This window comes from Manduca sexta, chromosome 25 (assembly GCF_014839805.1).
Source record: "Manduca sexta isolate Smith_Timp_Sample1 chromosome 25, JHU_Msex_v1.0, whole genome shotgun sequence".
Lineage (NCBI taxonomy): Eukaryota > Metazoa > Arthropoda > Insecta > Lepidoptera > Sphingidae > Manduca > Manduca sexta.
Window position 1 is genome coordinate 1,823,429 of NC_051139.1, and position 20,294 is coordinate 1,843,722.

The following is a 20,294-nucleotide window of genomic DNA, read 5'->3' on the forward strand; positions in this document are numbered from 1 at the left end:
GGTGGAATAAGGCTTAATCCTTTTCAGTAGTAGAGGAGGTCAGTGTCCAGCAGTAGGACAGTATATAATAGAGGGCTGATATTATATATTATATAACTGGTTCGACCAGGATGGTATAATCTCAAGTCTCAAGTTATACTAGACTCGCTAGCCTTCCACCTAAATGTTACTCGCGTGACCGCAACCAATTTCCTAAGCCGGCATACGAATCAAAAACGGCATTGCCAATTTCAGCTTACATAGGTCGCTTCTCGGGAATTGTAAATATATGCGAATTCGCTAGATCTACCACTACGCGACGGCCGGCGACCCATTTCCTTTCGAACTCAATTTTCCCCTTTTTGTCAACGGTAACCTGTTTTCATGCTGCCCTTCCTCTTGGCACCCACTGATACATATTTACTAATTAAAATGAACTGCTCTTAATAACAATAAAAACACTTTTATTTTTCTTTGTATTATGAACTGTAAGTAATACCTAAAACTGAATTTGAAAAGAGCAACAGCAGAGTTTCTTGCCACTTCTTCTCTAGTGAGAACTGCTTTCCGAACTAGTGGTAGAGTTTATATTGACGGAATCTAAATTATGTATAACATTTTACGGGTTCAAATAATTTATTTCATTTTAATAAGAGCTTGGACAAAACCAAGTCACAGCATTCAAATCAAAATTCATAATATGTTCATCATCAAAGTTATTATTTCAAATTTATAATAATAACTTTGAATAAAACAAATATTGCAATATAATTATTAGCTTGGAAGTAATACTTGTTTAATAAAAGCCTGGGTATAAAGCCAAAGATTATTCCGACTTAGCTAACAAGTTGCCAGATCTAGACCCATTGTTAGGAGATTTAGACAAAGAGATAAAGATTTGTTCATTTAGATTCAAATACAATGCCTTTATACAGTGTTTATTGTAAATCTTATTGTTCAAGTGTCAGTACTTGAGTTGCTGTGAGAGGGCTTATGTTTCATTATTTAAGTGTTGGCACTCAAAGTCTGTGTTGGAAACATTATATTAAGCTAATTAATTTGTCCACGTATATGATTGTTGTCCAAAATAAAATTATTAAGGCAATTCATATTTATTAGTATTCATTGGATAACTTTATGAATTAAATTTCTGGCTAATTATATTAACGTATACGTCCTTTATCATATTGTAGAATGGAAATAGCTTTTACGAACTATGAATCCACTATTTTCTTTACCTATTCCTTGGGAAACATGCTAGCTTACTTATGTTATTTACGTTAGTCAAGAAATTCTTCGTATATTCAAGTAAAACAAAAAAGTTTCTCATAATAAAATAAGGTAAGGTGCTATGTTTACAGAGTTTTGCGTATTTCCGGCCATTTCATAGATTAATAATTCATAGAAAATGCTATTTACGTAACTTACGTTTTTTTTTTTTATTTGCACCCTTATACCAAGGAAATAACGTACAATAAAGCTTGGTGATACTACTAAAGTAACCTCTCTCTAGATTTCTATTCTTTTATATTTTAACCGACTTCAAAACAGGAGGATGTTCTTAATTCGATTGTTTTTTTTTTTCTATAGCATCTTACATATAGCAGTTATTATTTAGCTTTAAGTAACCTCCATAACCAGCTATCAGCTATAAATGCTCATGGTCAATCTGTATTCGGAAAAGCTGCGAAGATTTTCGCGCTGAGGTTTTCCATTTTCAATTTGGCAACAGCTGGAATTGCTTTAGCGCGCTCTCCGACGCATGGAGTGATCGAAAATTGGATTTTGTCTCTGCACGCATTCTCGAATTTCGTTCCAACGATTTCGAATACTCATATATCTAGTTGTAAATGTGAGCTGACATTTTCTTTGTCTACTTAAATTTTATATTTTTACTGGTGGTAGGATATACTTTATATCTGCCCGGATAGCGATCACTGTACACAAGGTGTTAAAACCCGCCATAGTGACCCACGTGAGTCGCGGTCCGGAATCAGCCTGTGTAATGTGTATATCCGGTTCCAACAGGCCGGCATAATTGTGACAACTGCCGAGCGGTTATAAGTATATCTTGTCAGTCGACAAAAAAGCGGCGAGCGAGCGATGAGCGGCGATAGCCTAGTTGGGTGTGGAACGGACTGCCAAGACGAACGTCCGCAGGTTCAAATCCCAAGGGCACACACCTCTGACTTTTCTAAAATCATATGTGTATTCTTTGTGAATTTATCGTTCGCTTTAACGGTGAAGGAAAACATCGTGAGGAAACCTGCACATCTGAGAAGTTCTCTATAGGAATTTCGAAGGTGTGTGAAGTCTTCCAATCCGCACTAGGCCAACGTGGTGGACTAAGGCCTAATCCCTCTCAGTAGCAGAGGAGGCCCATGCTCAGCAGTGGGTAAGTATATAATACAGGGCTGATATTATATTATTTTATATTATTTGTATAAAAAAAATGCGCACCAACCATGAGCTGTTAGTTCTCTAGGAGTAGGGATAGTTGCATTTGAAAAGGCCTAGCCTAACATTTCTGAAAGATAAGTTTAGTAATTACTATGCAGTGGACGAGTGTGGAGCGCGCGCGCGCTTGACGACGTAATGAAAATATTTGAACATTTTTTTATAACAAACAAATCTATAATTAATATCAAAGTGAACAGAAAAAAAGGCAGAAAAAAAGTTCACGTTTCCATTTTTATTCGCCGCTGTTCTTTCTTTTTAAAACTTCGAGAAAATTCACTAACCGCCAGCTTAGCAAAGCTTTAAAAAGAATAATTGCAATCTGAATAAATTGTGCAATTTCCTTGGCAACCATTTTCCTTTGAATCAGAAGTAATGACGTAATGACGCTGATTTCTACAGTAATCTACTATGTTTTAAAAGCTTCTGCATATCTAAATCCAAAGATAACAATTTTGAAAGCTTTGAAATTTTTTTCCTTTATTTCATTTTAAATTTGGAAATGTTTTGATCTGTATTTTATGAAAATATATACCTATGTATTGTCTCTGTTCCTTTCAAATTCAGAATGTTGTTGCTTTATCGTATTTAATTTCTATACTACAGATTACTCAACGCATATCTCATCAGCTCACAATACTCAAAATGAGATTATATGGGTATACAATCTCATTTTGAGTTGTAGGTTGAGGAAAATGTTCTAGGTAGCATAAGTTATTAATGAGTAAACTTAGATTAAATACTGCGTACATGTATGTTACTACTAGTTTTCCATTAAAATAAAAAGATAAATGGCAATCGTTGGTTTTGTAAGCTACTAGCTTTTGCTTTTTCCCGTCCGCGTGACAAAGTTTTTCCCCAGGTAAAAAGTTTGTAGCATTCTGAAATAATGTAGGTACCAGTGGCGAAAGGTGAAATCTTCCGGAAGGAACCCGACGCCAAAATAGATACTAATATGCGTTAACGGAATGCGTTCTGAAAATCGTTCTGATAAGAGTTAAATTGTACATAAAGGGAAGCCGGTAGGAATCGGGTTATAAGGACTCTAGTAAATACCTATTAATGCAAGAATTTTTAAAATCGTTTTAGGTATTAGCAAACAAACTTTTTCTCTTAATATTAGTGAAGATTAAATATTATTGTACAATTAACTTAATATTTACAATTTCGTAATTCTTAATTAATAATTGTTTTCTTTTTTTATCTTTATATAATTCGGGGTTTTTATCTATCAAAGATATGCCAATCCTATAATACCTTATAACCTAATTACAGCATATAATATTATGATCTATGAACACAAAAAAGATAACAATCTTTACGTAGTTCAAATGCTTCGACCATAGCTACTGGATACCAGTAGTAATTGTTAATAAAGCAAAAAACTATATCAAACACACAGATACGAAACCAAGTAGGTTGTAATTTCAAAAACATTATAAAATTAGATTTTCCCTTGCGGTAATGTGCTTCCACTTATTCTCAATAAGCCTCTCAAAACCTCATCGAATCATCCTTAAGTATTAATACACCATTATTCGTAAGGCTCTTGTGTTGTTAAATGTAAATTTGCCACGTCCCTTTGAGACCGTTTTGCTACAATGTTGAAATTTCTGTATTCCAAAGCTTAATATAAAACCACAGCTTAGCAAATGAAACTGTATTTAGGGGTTATTAATACATTTTAATTGGTAATTTATTACATTTTTAAGATTTATACATTATTAAGATTCTCTTTTTTATGTAGAAAGCTATTAAATAATTAAAATATGTTACTGTATAATAATTTTGGTAAAAGGGTTTATGTAAAAGCGGCAATAGCCTAGCCAGCACGTTCAAATCCCAAAGGCACTCACCTCTGACTTTTATAAAATTATGTGTTTATCAAGCTATAGGTAGGGTTTATGTATTCTGGACATCTACTATAACAATTTACTGCTTACTATACTGTACACTATTTATATTTAGAGTCGAGTATGCAATATTCTCGACAGCAAACGCAGGAACACATGGCTACCAACAACAGCTGGGGTACATCAACATAATATATTTCTTGTTAAATCTTACATTTTATGTCTTAGCAATGAAGGAAGATGTGTTTCAGTTTCCGTAGCTGATAACAAGGCCACTGGTTCAATTCCCGATAGTTATTTTTTATTATCCTAATTTGTAAGACACGGTACACGACTTAATGGAAACTGCAACACCCATGTATATGAGATATGTAATAAACAGGCGTATATATGACTATATCGGTGCTAAGGTCACCAGCCGGTTTTGCTTTGGATTATAAAAAGTAAAAAAAGACGAAGGAAAGCCGTTAGATCGTTCTCATGTTATGTCATGATCAAGGGAAACAGAGATTTGTATATACATATATCTATGTTCTGTTCACATACATATATATACAATGTATGTGAACAGCAGAACAGTTGTGGCAACTACCGCACCCTCGCCCTTATATCCCATAGCAGCAAGGTCCTCCTCCATATTATTAACAACCGCATAAGGCACTTCCTCGACTAGCAAATCCCCCAAGAGCAGGCTGGCTTTGTCAAAGGCAGGGGCACACGGGAGCAGATTCTTAACATCCGCCAAATCATCGAGAAGTCATATGAGTTTAATTTCATTGATTACAGTAAGGCTTTTGACTGTGTCGACTGGCAGTGCTTATTGAAAATACTCACTGAGCTTGGAGTGCCGGAACATCTGGTGTCGCTTCTTCAGTCATTGTACACTGACAACCAAGGGCTAGTCAAAATTGATAATGCACTCTCGCAGCCCTTCCCATTCAAAAAGAGAGTCAGACAAGGCTGTATTCTCTCTCTTGTACTCTTGACTGGGAGGGCGGGGTATCGATTGGCGGAGCCAAAATTACAAACTTGCGCTATGCGGACGACACTACCCTCTTTGCGACCAGCGAAAAAGAAATGTCTCAATTACTAGACAGATTGGAACGAGTCAGTAAAGAAATGGGGCTTCTTATAAATAGGGCCAAAACCAAAGTAATGGTGGTGGATCGGAGTAAGACAATCAGTGTAACTGGTATAATGAATTTAGAAGTGGTTGACAACTTTGTATACTTAGGTTCCATTGTGACAAACAACGGGTCATGTGAGCCGGATGTGAGAAGAAGAATTGGCCTGGCAAAAAACGCTATGACCCAACTGAAACACATCTGGGCTGACAGGAACATCTCACGTAAGACAAAAAAACAACTAGTCACCACGCTTGTCTTCTCCATCTTCTTGTACGGCGCGGAAACCTCGGCCCTCAAAAAAGCTGGCCGCCTTCGTATTGACGCGTTTGAGATGTGGTGCTGGAGAAAACTGCTCGGCACTCACTGGACGGAGCATAGGACCAACGCATCCATCATCGCGGAACTCAAAGTCCCCTTGAGACTCACTACCATCTGCCTACGGAGAAGTTTCGAATACTTCGGCCACATTGCCAGGAAAAGTGGAGACAATTTTGAAAAATTGCTGCTGACTGGCAAGGTGGCTGGCAAACGACCCCGGGGCAGAAACCCAATGCGTTGGTCTGACCAGTTCCGGTCCACGTTAGACACCACAGTTTGCGAAGCCTTTCGCGCCGCCGAAGATAGGACAAGGTGGCGAAACATAGTCTGAACAAAAGTTCTTCAGCAAGGTCACGACCCTCAGCATTGAGGTTAATCGACGCAAGGAGGAGGAGGAGGATGTGAACAGCGCGTATTGCAAATAAAATGCTATAATATAAATTACACGATATAAAGTTAACAAGCCGTAATACTTTATAATAACATTTAAAACTGCTCCTCTTTCAAGGTGTAATTAATTCATTAATATAATTGATTAATTGCGTACTATAATATATTTTTTATATTATAATAATTCTCGTGGTTTACATGGTTAGTGTTGTACAAAACTTGGTTTTATCGATATCCTCATATGTTTACTTACTATACTTATAAATATATAATATATGGTCTTACTTATAAAAAAATCGCAAAGGTATGTTTAGTTAAAACACAAATTTACTCGCTGTAAGGCAAAACCCGCCATATTGCCTCTTAATAAGGTTCAAACTAGGAAACCGGTGATGTTTTTGATAGCTATTTAAATTATTCTTAACCACCTCTTAATGCTTAAACAAGTTTATAGGTAAAAATGTATATAATATTTTCTCGCTGCATATGTTTGTCCGTCTGAACACGATAAATTCAAAACTACAGAACGGGTTACAAAGAAATTTGACATGGATATATTTTAAGATCTTGGGTAAAACATAGGCTACTTTTTATTTCGGGAAAATATAAAACGAGACTTTGATCCCGGAAAAACTCTTTCACGCGAACAAAGTTGCTAGCAAGATATATTACTCAATAAAAGATATTAGCGACGATAGCCTAGTTGGTTGTGAAACGGACTGAAGAGACGAATGTTCGCAGTTCAAATCCCAAGGGCACACACCTCTGGTTTTTTCTAAAAATTATGTGTGAATTATCGCTTGCTTTAACGGTGAAGGAAAACATCGTGAGGAAACCTGCATACCTGAGAAGTTCTCCATAGGAATATCGAGGGTGTGTGAAGTTTACCAATCCGCACTAGGCCAGCGTGGTGGACTAAGGCCTAATCCCTCGCAGTAGTAGAGGAGGCCCGTGCCCAACAGTGAGACAGTATATATACAGGGCTGATATTATGATTATATTATATTAAAATAATATCCTTATACCAACAGATGAAGATAAAATTCCAATTTTGCACATGACCATTTTCTTGGCTTTATTCTACAACAATACGGAATCGGTGCAACCCTCGTATTGCGCAGACAATAAGTGCTTTTTTAGAACGGGCGCCTGTTAACACACTGGCTTCCTTAGGAATGTCTAGTTCCGGTGAAACATTAGTAAGACAACTCACATAAAATACCCAAAACCCGCGTCACGGCATACAGTTCATACCCCCATACATTACGAAGATTGTAATATAATCTTGTACCATAAAATCAATATCGACATGAACTGCGACATCACTATCATACGTTTTCATTACCACTACAAATACTTTCCAATGCCACAAGCAATATCAGTCTGAAAATCGAAAGACATAGTACTATACTCGCAACAATGAAGGTACCTCTAAAAAAATTCAGGCCAACCGAGACGACCAAGTTGCTAGATGAGTTAAACAAACTCTTCTATATATTTGCATTCAGAGGCTTCTGGGTAGAAGAGGTCAAATTGCCGAAAACTTTTGTAAAGATATACGACGCTATGTATCCCGCGCTGAATGTCTCATTGGTGATATTTTGCGCATTACAAATAGGAGCGCACTTCACGCAGAAACACTTGAATATACAACAAAAAATAAACATCAATATTATGGGCATCGCCCAGCCTCTAACTAAATTGTGTTGCTTGAACTGCATGTATTATAAAGAAGAATGTAAGCAGGTTAGTTGTGTTTTTTTTTTTTTGGGAATGGCCGCGCTTATCACCGGGGGTACCCCGCTAACGGTGTACAAGCGATCCCCTGGCTTAGCAACCACGGCAGACCCAATGAAGATTTGGTGGGCCCTACCGCTATCACTGAGGGTGCCAGCGGATGGTACGCTGGCAACCCGCAGCTATTCGGTCACGGGACCCGGGAGGAAGAAGGGAAGGGATAGAGGAAAGGAAGGGAAGAAGAAGGAGTAGGAGTTTGTTAGGATTGTTGGAAGAGAGAGGGAGGAGAGATGTTCGCGAACTTATAGGCCTCAATGTGTATTTGGCAACCAAGAGGTATACACATTACACTATGTGCCTAGAGTCGCGGCATAATGTCCCCCCGTGCATGGGTGTGCACTGTGCATTCGGTGTGAAGACCGAGCGCACAAGAATTGCTTTTTTTTTAGTTGTGTTAACTAATTTTTGCTACGATACTTTATAATAATTTGTGCTATAGGTAAGATTCTTTAATATTACATGAAGTCTAAAGTTCTCTTTGTAAAGTTTACTGTCTGCCAAAGAAAATTTGTTCATAATCGCTCCTCAAAGAATTATTTGCAATTGTGGTACATAGAGTTGTGTCTTCGTGTTTGTCAACGGAGATTCAAAAAACCCTCTTTCCTACCCAATTTCTATTCTTTCTTTTTTCAGGTTCACACACACATTCACCCTTCAATTCTCATATCTTCGGATTTTATTACGGTTATTTATATTATTATTTCCTCCTGATGTTTCGAAGCCTTTACATCCTTCATGGTCACGGAGCCGACTGAGGTGTTCGTTGGCCGCAAATTGTAGTTACAATATCTACCTACATTTGGCACTTATACATTTTTTTTTAATTTTTAGCTATTGACGGTTCGATCTATGCAGAATGAGCTCACAGTGTCTTGAAGTCTAGCAGCCGGTCTTTTGGCTTCCGATTTAATTATATGTTGAACTGGATCCCAGGCTTGTGCAGGTTCCAAGAATTTTGTCTTTTAAAATTCGGATGTTTGTTAATTTAAATAGCCTCGCGAATCATCTTATACAGGAATCGGTGTTCTTTGGCAAGGATTTGTGGCTTGCCTAGTCGCAGATAAGGATTGGAGCCTCCTTCAAAGTGTTTAGCGACTGCAGACTTCTTAGAGCGTCAGTGTTTCACATCAGCTATTTATACGTTCAAATGAAATATTTCAAAACCTCGGGAGAAAATAATAGTAGAAACCGTGATAAAATCCGTAAAATAGTTTTATTTCAATGTCTAACATTCGCGTAAACATAAGAAATCATTAAGCGATAACTTACCATGAAGCGATCTGCCTCATTCGTCAATTATTTCACTCCTCAAATTGTTCATTTCATTAACAGGTGCTGTACCATTTATTCGTCGCAGTAAAGGAGATATATAATGACGAAGAAACAGAAAAAATGTTAGTAAAAAAACTGAAGTTTTCGCTGTGGGTGTATATGTTTAGTTCTGTGTCGACTACCTTATTATATGGGATGTACGCATTGATCGAGATGGTGAGATCAGGTAAATATCATACACACATCACGCCTTTACCCCCGAGGTAGTAGATGAAGGGGCAACCCGAGTACCCACTTTTCGCCATGTGTCCCATGATGTGTAAGGGAGCGAGCCTATCGCCATATCGCGAACAAATACCTGGCTCCAGGCTGATACTGAGCAGAAACAGCGAATACCACTTTGGCCGACCCGGGATTCGTACCCGATAACTTTGAACGGTATCGTACCGCGCACACAATACAACTACGCCACCAAGACAGTAAATATTGTCATTGTTAAATAGCTTTAGTTCAGACAGTAAGAAAAACTGACTGAGTAACTACTAACTCAGTCAGGTTTTCACGTCAGATTTTTTGTTGCAACCAACAACTTATTTGTTTAAGCAAGTCCAAAAACTTCAAATTTTTTTATATCTATAAATACTTGGTAGGTTTCTCGTATGCGAGATTCGTTCTATGCACTTTTTTTTATTGCCTTAGTAGGCAAACGAGCGAGCATTCCGCCTGATGGTAAGCAGCATCCGCCGCCCATGGGCTAAAGCAATGCCAGAGGCACAGCCAAGCCGGTGCCTACTTGGCAAATTATTCTGTAATTTGTACTTCTGCCTCCAAACAGCAACGTGCATGTACTCATATTTGCCAATACTAAAACCTTATCACCTTCATTCTTAGAGAAGGTTCGTGCCCGTCATGAAACTAAAATCAGAAAGCGAGTAAGGTATTGTATTATATTGTATTCTTATTTAACCTTTTATTATATTCATCAGGATCAACATTCGTAGGAACGGTAACAGCATGGCCTGACACCACAGACACTTCGGCATTAGCCGCTTGCGCAAGAGTCTATTTGTATTTCTTTTGGATCGTTTACACCTCAACCGGGTCTATGGTCATCCTCATGGTTTTAACGTTTTTTATGGGCCTGACTTACCAATATAAGAATTTACAAAAATATTTTGAAAATCTTAATAGTATTTTTGAAGATAAACAAGTAACCCACGAAGAACTGGAGATGAATTTCGAAAAGGCCTTACAGAAAGGGATTAAGGCGCACTCCGATACATTATGGTAATGCAAAAATAATTATTATAAATAATGATGATCCATCAACAACCAATAATGACATAATATCTGCTGTTTCATTAACGTGGATAAAATGTAATTAGCTAGACATGAAGGTTTCCATGATGTCTAATGCACAACCTCTGTTAGGTGACTATGTACCAATAAACCATATATATCCATGATATAAAAAAGCAGCAATCAACAGCCAGCCTCATTGAAGCTGATAGTAGTTCCACCTTACGTTTAAACTGTCCGATGAAGAGATATCTCTTCCTCTAGTGGCATGAGTATAACGGCGAAGGCTGAGTAAACTAGTGTACGACTCTGTTTATCCTTTCCATCGAAAAAAAGTCCTGAGAGTATTTTTTTTCTAGGTGCGTCAATCAATGCCAGACAATATGTAAAAGAATAAACATGGCAATCGTTTTAATTAATACTGGGATCCTAATCGTTCTAATGCAGGGTTTTCTGGTATGTGCATCATAAATAATTCATTCTTTCCTTTCATAGACCTATTTTTCCATTCTTTATATCAGTGTTTGCAAATTCTACTGGGTCACAGAACAAAATAAAGCTTTCTTACATCCTTACCTTCTTTTGGATACCCAGAACGTACATAGACACTATTTTCACTTGTTTACGAGACCTATTTACCAATATATTGTTTTACAGGATAGTAAAGATGATATTCTCAAGGTGGGCACTTGTTTAATCGTCTTGGGTATGTGTCTCATGATCTTGGCATTTTTCATGTGGAATGCCGGAGATGTCACCGTTGAAGTGAGTATTTATAGTTATTTTAAGGCATAAGCCTGACGGACTAACTAGTTGATCAACTAATAAATGACCACTATAAATATCATGTGCCAAATGAATGTTTTAATAGTTAGTTGCTGTTAAATATAGTCAGTGCTCGATTTGAGCCGACGGTCCACATTTGATGTAAATTTTTAAAAGCTTCATCTCAGACATAATTTACATTAAATAATAGGATATTCTTGCTTTATTATTATTTAAATTCAACTACAATCGATTCAGCGTAGATATCTTAAAATATTACAAAAATATAAGTAATTATAATATTATAAATGAATGTCACCACAACGATTCGAAAAGACTTGCCTTATGAGTAACATCATATTTCATCGTTTTAATCTTATTTTCTGTTTTGTTAATTTAATACTTTAATCTGCTATAACCTCAAAGTTTATCAAGCTATTGCAATGACTGCTATATACAAATTTAAATTAGTAAATATCGACGCTAGAAAGCATAAACGCTGTAACCCTGAAAGTATGAACTTTACACCAGAGCCAAAAAACTTTTGAAATTTTAGAAAAAAAATCATAACTCGTGAACCGTTACACCTACAAGCTTGCGGTTTTTAGCAAAGTTGTGCAGTTTGTGCTCAGCTATAATATGGTCATTAGCTATTTCATCTAAAGTTACCTGGACAAGATTTAATATGGGTTACAGCAAATAGAACTTTTTTGAGACCTTGAAAACGCTGTAACCATATTAGACAAAGTATGAAAGATTCATTTTGTCACGTTTTTGGGAAAGCATAAACGTTGTAATTAGCATACTCTCTATTTTAAAATGCTGTAAGCAATGGAACAGACTATACTTAAACGTCAATAAAATGCTGTAACTATGGTAGAAGTTGAAATAAAAGACTTTTAAAAGGTTAAAAACTAATATTTTTATTAGGTACTCTCTTTTTGACTACAAAATTATTATATTAAATTAACTTTTATTACTCTACTGTATATTACTTTGTAGAAATCTCTCTTACATTAAATGGTAAGCAATAAAAACAATCTAAAAATATAAAAATGAGTAATCCTTTACTTTTATGATTCAACCTCTTATTGATTTTTAACTCTACTATATTATAGACTTTTTCTTTCTCATTAATCTTCTGAACATCTTTATTCCTTTTGAACAGCGTTCTTTGGAATCAGCTTCTTTTGTTTTGGAATCTTCGAAGAAATAACTTAAAAATGAAATTCTTAAAAAAATCATAATCGAATCATAACAACTAGCTTTAAAAGCTATTTAAGCAATATTAATAATTAAATAAAACAAATAATATAAATACAATTTATAAAATAAATGAAACAAATACAATTAATTAATAGGTAATAATAATTGTTTTTTCAACTAAATATTATAGAGAAAATTAACTTTGGTCAATATTTCCTTATCATAGTACGTTCGATTATTGAGGATCTTTTGTTTCTTCAGAAACATTATTGTTATTATAAGGTATTGGCGATGAGTATGGAGCTGGTGTCGTAAAAGAAAACACGGTACCTTTTTGGTTCCAACGTTTTCTTTTTGGAAATTTCGACCTTCAGAATAAGCCCCGTGGACGGCTGGAAACGAAAGTGAATACTGAGGAATTAAAAGTTATTATGGAAGCGGATCCATCGCAAACCACTTTAGAGTTAGCTGCAGGGTTAGGTGTGAGCGATAAAAGTATTTTAAACCTTTTGAAGCAAATCAGGAAAGCAAAATAGCTTGAAAGGTACCTCATAGATTGAGTGAATCAAACCAGCAAAATCGCGTCGAATGCTGCGTTACATTGCTCAACCGACACTATCATTATAGGATTTGTAATCAAATGATTACCTGTAATGAAAAGTTCTTCACAATGTCTGGATCCTAGAGAACCATCCAAATCCTGCCCCAAGCGAAAATTGATTCAAAAAAGATTAGTTTTGAGTGTTTGGTGGACTAGTGCTGGTGTCGTTCACTAACGCTTTCTAAAATCTGACCAAACGATTATGGCAGATATCTATTATCAGCAACTGCAAACCATGATGGGCAAACTAGCTGCCAAAAGGAGGCTGGTCAATCGCTGTAGGCCACTGCTGCTTCAGGACAAGGCTAGACCACACACTGCACAACAGACAGCCACTAAACTAGAGGAGTTGCAATTTAAATGTCTGCGGCATCCGCCGTACTCTCTCCGGACCTTGCTCCAACAATTACCATTTTTTCAGTTATAACTTTTACAAGGAAAAAAATTCGACTCCGATGTGGCATTCCAAACCGCCTCCAGAAAGTTTATTGATTCTCGCCCCCATGTTTTTTTTAGTAAAGAGATCAATGAACTCCCTACAAATAGTAAAAATGCATAGATAACAATGGCACATACTTTGATTAATTAATTATATTTTTAAAAATATCCAGTACGTATTTTTCCCATACAAAATGCCAATTTCTCATGTCAAAACCTAGTATTAAGAATTTCTATCAATTTTCCGTTTATTTCTTTATAGATTTTTTCACTGAGAATCGTTATTTTTTTATTATTATAATTTTCAGTTTCATCTGTCATAACATTATTATTTGAGATGGAATTACACTCTAGTATTAAATATTTTCGCCATATACGACGTTCAAACGACATCTGAAATCAAATTACTAAATATATTATTTAATTAAGTAATTTTAACATTTATTCTTAAAATGAAAAAAAAAACTCAGGACGTTTTTATTATAACTCACAGACTTAAGTATTTTATCTACTGCTTTTGCTTATCAAAATTACAAAATTTTAGTCGATGTCAATTAAGAGATATTCAAGATCTCAAGAAATGCTTCAAAATTGTATTACTAAAATTAATATTGCTCCTACATTTTACATAACGATAGTAGTTAGGTTATAATTTACCTATTACAGTAAATCATAATAAAAGGAAACATTGGACAATGGTTAATTAGTGTATAATCAATAAAAACAAATATGTATGTAATTAAAAACTTATCGTTAAAAGAGCGCCTAATTGGCGGAAAGCTCCAACTTACAGCAAACACAACACTGCACGACACAAAGCGACTTAGACGTTTCGTCGGCTGCAAAAAGGTGCCACGCGACTGTATTAACGCAGTAATTCAAATATTTTCAAACGATCGATACGGTACGGATCGTATTTTCAAACGATGTAAAAGGATTTAAATTAGTAATCTCCTCATGTCACATACCATGTAAACGTTGTAATCTTTAGAGTGTATATTATTTACATACCGTATAAACGTTGTAACCTGAGTGTGTCTAAAAATATTGTCCCGTATTAACGTAGTAACCATGGTCACACTTTAGATTACAACCGATCAAATGGTGTAAGTACCTTTACTACAAAAAACACTAGTTTTTCGGTGGGTTACAGCAATATAAAGTCTGAGATATGTAAAAAATCACCAAAATTTTACGCTGTGCAAAAATTTTTTTTCATCCTAGAGCAACGAGCATGGGTTCATTCGACGCAGAAAAATTTCCTGATTCCAACGGTGTAAAAAACGTATTTTCGATATTTCAAGGGTTACAGCGTTTATGCTTTCCAGCGTCGATATGTCTATGGAAGCATTATTATCAGCAATTATATACATTGCACAGGCTCAGAAGCTTTCAGACGCCATCTACAGCTCTGGCTGGTACAACTGCTACGGCAAGAGATCCGCTCGCATCAGAAGTTTGGTGGTTATCGCCATGATTCAAGCGCAGGTCATTCTCAATCCTTTTATTTCCTCAATTTAATCACTTATATATTATATATAATAATAATATCAGCCCTGTATTATATACTTGCCCACTGCTGAGCACGGGCCTCCTCTACTACTGAGAGGGATTAGGCCTTAGTCCACCACGCTGGCCTAGTGCGGATTGGTAAACTTCACACACCCTCGAAATTCCTATACAGAATTTCTCAGATGTGCAGGTTTCCTCACGATATTTTTCTTCACCGTTAAAGCGAACGATAAATTCACAAAGAATACACAGATGATTTTTTAGAAAAGTCAGAGGTGTGTGCCCTTGGGATTTGAACCTGCGGACATTCGTCTCGGCAGTCCGTTCCACACCCAACTAGGCTATCGTCGCTTTTCTTTTTTTATTTTTTTTTTTTTCACTTATATATTAATTCTTATATAATTATTTAATTGGCAATTACTATTTCTATTTTTCCGCCAATAGCTTTTATTAAGGATCTAGAATACGTTATAACCATGCGTTTTGATTTTCTATAACCTGATGACACGAATAGCTTATCGCTTATCGTTCTATACAACTTTACAATGATGAGAATGTATATTATCTAGCGCGTTTTGAAATATGTACAATATTAAGAAACAAAACCTAGCCAAGAACATCAAGACTATAAATGAAAAATCGGATGCCAGTAGTAAAGTTTTCGATTTCAAATGTAACGATATGAGACGTCGAATATCCGATACGTAATGAGAGAATTCGGATATCGGAAGACAAAGATCAAAGATTCAAACGCCTTCTTTACTTCTGATGCTTTATGTACTTCGTGGGCATTATAAAAAAGAAATAAAAATCCTTTATTGCATAATGTAGGTCCTTAGTATACAGGTGGTGTATAAATATAAAAATGTTCCTATACATTTACCGTGATAGGCACCCGTGCATTACTACTATAATGTATACTGCACTTTTTTTTTTGTTTTTATATATATGGCGTTATATATTTCTGTGCCTTTATACTTCTGGATCTACCATTGATTACATACAAATGAATCGAAGATAAGGCATTTGAATTAATTACAATGTGGTTTAATTTGATATTTCTTAAATTAATTGCAGGAGCCCGTAGTATTCACAGCTTTTGGAGTGATCGAGCTATCATATGAAACTTATGTCGCTGTAAGTATCGTAAAATTTTCAAAAAAACCGGAAATATTCGCAATTATCATAGTAAAAAAACAGTTGGTGATTGATGAGTGAGTGATTCTATTCTGAAAAGCTGCATTTACATTATTCATAAATATTGTAAAAAATGATCGAAAAAGGTCCAATGAAAATAATAATTCGCCAAGGATTTTACGAACAATCTTTCATTCCAACAGTTTTATTGGTTCAGTTCTGATAGATACTAATGAGTGGCGTAGTGGCGAAGGATGAAATGTTCCGTATGGGAATCCGACACAAGGACAATATAAGAACTAACATACATGTATACGGTCTGCAAATCGATCTCATGATAATTAGATTTTACATGACTTATGAAAGGGAAGCTGGCAGGACCGTTCGCCACTGGAGTGGCGTCTTCCGGTCCTCGATACTATGTTGCTCGTTGGACGAAATTTTATTTGGACTATTCCGTACTTAACATGACTCAGTACGGTCGCTGCTATGCGAGAAAAACTCATAGTAACATCACAGAACTGTAATAATATTTTTTTATGTTTCAGATAATTAAATCTGCATATTCGGTGTTCTCAGTACTTTACTAATGTTTATAAGTGAACATTTTCACATTTTGAAGAAAATACTCTTTCACTCTATATTTATTATGCACTATGCACCCTGTATTTTAATTCAGTTTAAATAACTATCTCTACAAATAAATGAGTATAGAAGTGTCTCTCTTTCATTTAACAATGTTTTTATTCTAATTTAATTTATCATCATAATATTACCAAAATTGAAATTATTTATTTAACTTACTTAAATTACAATTGTATTTGTTAGTAAATAATAAAGAAACCAATTAGGTTTTTTTTGAGTATCGGACCTCGCAGCGAACACCGGGGGAACCAGTGAGTGTAATACTGGAAACCCCTGGCTAGGCGACTGCAGGGTCCTGGAGGAAAGTTGGGGGGAATATCTGGGAAGTAAGTGTAGGGGAAGAGAAGGAATCATCTTAGGATGGGCGGAGGGGAGAAGGCCAGGAAATGTTCGCGAGCCCTCATTGGCCTCCATGTGAATTGGCAACCATGAGGTACACACACTGAACTGTACCTAGAGCCGCAACACATGTTCCCCCATGCTTGGGCACGCAACCGTTCAGGTTTATTTTTATGCTATGAGAATTGACATAACGGGCATACATGACATATTAAAATTGTCTTATATGATATTTATTTCGGTCTGTGCTAATTAAGAAAACTGCTGAGCCAATCCTAATTCTTTATGCTAATTTAACATGACAGAACTGAGACGGGTGTTAAGTTACATTTGAATTTAACAAGACTGAAAAGATCACAAGCCAATGTCTTTTACACAGAAAAAGTATTTAATGTATGTATTTACATTTAAAAACACAAAAAAATATGCTCCGCCGTGACAGTGCGTACACTGCCGTGACCAGGATTCGAACTTGGGTTACTACGGCCACAACGTAGGGTCCTAACCACTAGACGATCACGGCTGTCGGAGCTGTAGCAGTGTTGACAAAATAACTTGATATAATACAATTAATGTTGCTTTCACTTTTTATTGTGAGGAGTTATTCTAAGATTGCTTAAAGAAAAGAGAAATAAAAACGCTATTGCCCGATCATTGTTGACATTTATCGTAAGTATTGTTACAACAGCCATGTTTTTTTCATTATTATTTTACGATTATTTTTAACCGACTTCAAAAAAAGGAGGAGGTTATTTTTTTAACGAAGGTTGAACTATTACTACAACATGAATACAAAAAACGACGGTAGTTCATCACTTGCGTTTATTATGGCTAATGTGTTCAGAAACCAAATAGGTCTTTCATATGTGAGAGTCTGCCTGGGTAGGTACCACCGCAATGTCTATTTCGGCCACCAAACAACAGTATGTATACACTGTTGTGTTCCGGTTTGAAGAACATTGTAGCCAGTGTAACTACTGGACATAATAAGACTTAATATATCATGTTTCATGAAAGCGACCGCAGTGGAATACTAAACAATACTTTGTAAGTCAAGGTGTTAGATGGTGTTTCTACTGTTTATGGGCGGTCGTATCATTTACTATCAGGCGAACGACAAGCTTGAGTCGTCAATTGGAAGAAATTAAAAAAAACGGTTCCACCCTCCACCCTTAACCCCCTTCCCTTTTCTTATTTATTGTAGGTATTTACGAGAGATCACTTAATATCACATTCAAGTCAATTTCTTGTTTACCACAGTTTATATTAAAAAAATGGGTTGGTTGTAATTAGTTTCTTATCGAAGACGAACTCTGCTTGTCCAGTAATCGTATAGATTTATGATAAAACATTCATGACAATACAAAAAGTGCATCATAAAGAAGAAATTGCAAAAAGAATTCAAACAATATAAAATGAACTGTGTACTGAATCACATCAAATGTTTTGTCATTCATTTATTTAGGTACAGCGTTCCGATTTCGACTTTATATTACACTAGTTGTGCCCGCGGTTTCGCCCGCGTGGAAATCAGTGTGTCCCAAAGTTTTTATATCTCGACCCCCGCGATTTTTTAAAACCACACGATCTCTACAATATTAATCGTTATATTTCCCCCCCGAGGCAATTCTTGTGCGCTTGGTCTCCCCACCAAATGCACGCCCATGCACGGGGGCACATTTGCCGCGACCCTAGGCACACAGCTCGTGTGTATGCCTCTTGGTTGCTAAATTCACATTGAGGTCTGTCTAAGGGTTCGTGAACATTTCCCTTCCCTTCCTTCCAACCATCCTAGTAACTCCTCTTCCTTTCCCTTCTCTTCCTTCCCTCCATCCCCTCCCTTCTTCCTCCCGGGCCCTAAGACCGCCTCGCTGGAGGCTACCGAACCTCCAGTGATAGCGGTAGGGCCCACCAACTCATCAGGGGCTGCCGTGGTTGCTAAGCCGGGGGATCGCCTGTACACCATTAGCGGGGTACCCCCGGTGATAACCACGGCAGTTCCACAAAAAAAAAATCGTTATATTTAAGTCATTTTAAATAAAAACCGTTATGTACTATTAACCTAAACCTTCCTCAAGAATTGCACTATCTTTTAATAAACCGTACAATCCTTTTTGTAAATTTTGAAAAAATCGATCACACTCAGACAACACAGCTTTTGGGGACTTTGTTTTTAATATGTATAGATGTGGCGCAGGTATTGCGTTATAGGAGTTGCGCCCCAAGATGTTTTAGTTTCCCCTTAGTGAAAAGTATATTCTAACAAACCATTGTAAGCGAAATCTAGTTAGGGCGCGTTTGTACAACCTTGAACACCGCTAACAATTAACCACATTTAAATAATTGATTAATACAATCCAGGTGAGCGGATTGTGCGGCGACTTTCAAACATCTGTCATATTTACTTATCTGGGCCCTTATTCTGTATGATAGTGTAAACGCGTAACGCGGCCGTGTCATGTTATCTTCGAGAAATGTGCGTGGAATGGTATTCTGTAAGCCAAATTTCTATAGTCCTAAACATAATGCGTTGTGTTACGTGCTTGTTACGCACTGTCAAAATAACGTGCGAGATAGAGAATAAGGCCCCAGTCCGTTGATATTTGCAGAAATTAAGGAATTAGAGAATTTGTACAGTCGTTTTTATATTTAATTAATAAATTAACCCAAATATTTGTATATACCTCTTTTAACATTGTGCCAAAAATCATCCATAAATAACAAATATTTTGGCTAAAATTCCAGTATAATTTTTGTATAGTTTAGTACAAAGGTGATGTGCGTTGGTTTCTAGATAAGATGGCAATTATTTGATTATTAAGTAGGCCTCTGAACTAGAATGAGCCTAGGGCCCTCCCTGCAATCGCCGCCCCTGGGTGTGGACCAAAGAGTAGCCATTGAAAATATCCGAAGACTTGGAGATACAGACATGCAAACCAGTGATAGCCTAGTTGGGAGTGGAAGAAACTGTCGAGACGCTGTCCGCAGGTTCAAAATCACTAGACTATTCTCAAGTTATGTGTGTATTTTTGTGATTTATTGCTTGTTTTAAGTGCGAAGGAAACGTGAGTAACTAAGAAGTTCTGTATAATAAATTTGAGGGCATGCGAAGTCTATGAATCCGCACTAGGCAGCGTTGTGGACTAAGGCTAAATCCTT

The 20,294-nt window shown here is 36.4% G+C and overlaps 2 protein-coding genes and 1 non-coding gene across 3 annotated transcripts in view; 1 reads left to right on the forward strand and 2 right to left on the reverse strand.

The window, feature by feature from the left end:
* The window catches only part of LOC115446600 (galanin receptor type 3), an 86,044-nt gene that overhangs the window by 41,207 nt on the left and 24,543 nt on the right, over positions 1-20,294 (reverse strand). The gene's annotated exons all lie outside the window — the stretch shown is intronic.
* LOC115446599 lies at positions 7,447-16,868 on the forward strand. Its single transcript, XM_030173318.1, has 8 exons — positions 7,447-7,870; positions 9,254-9,419; positions 10,180-10,480; positions 10,852-10,948; positions 11,150-11,257; positions 14,883-14,990; positions 16,092-16,151; positions 16,700-16,868. The coding sequence occupies exons 1-8, from the start codon at positions 7,544-7,546 to the stop codon at positions 16,739-16,741; spliced, it is 1,209 nt and encodes a 402-aa protein (XP_030029178.1). The 5' UTR covers positions 7,447-7,543; the 3' UTR covers positions 16,742-16,868.
* Trnah-gug lies at positions 17,587-17,658 on the reverse strand. Its single transcript has one exon. It is a non-coding gene; the product is annotated as a tRNA-His (tRNA).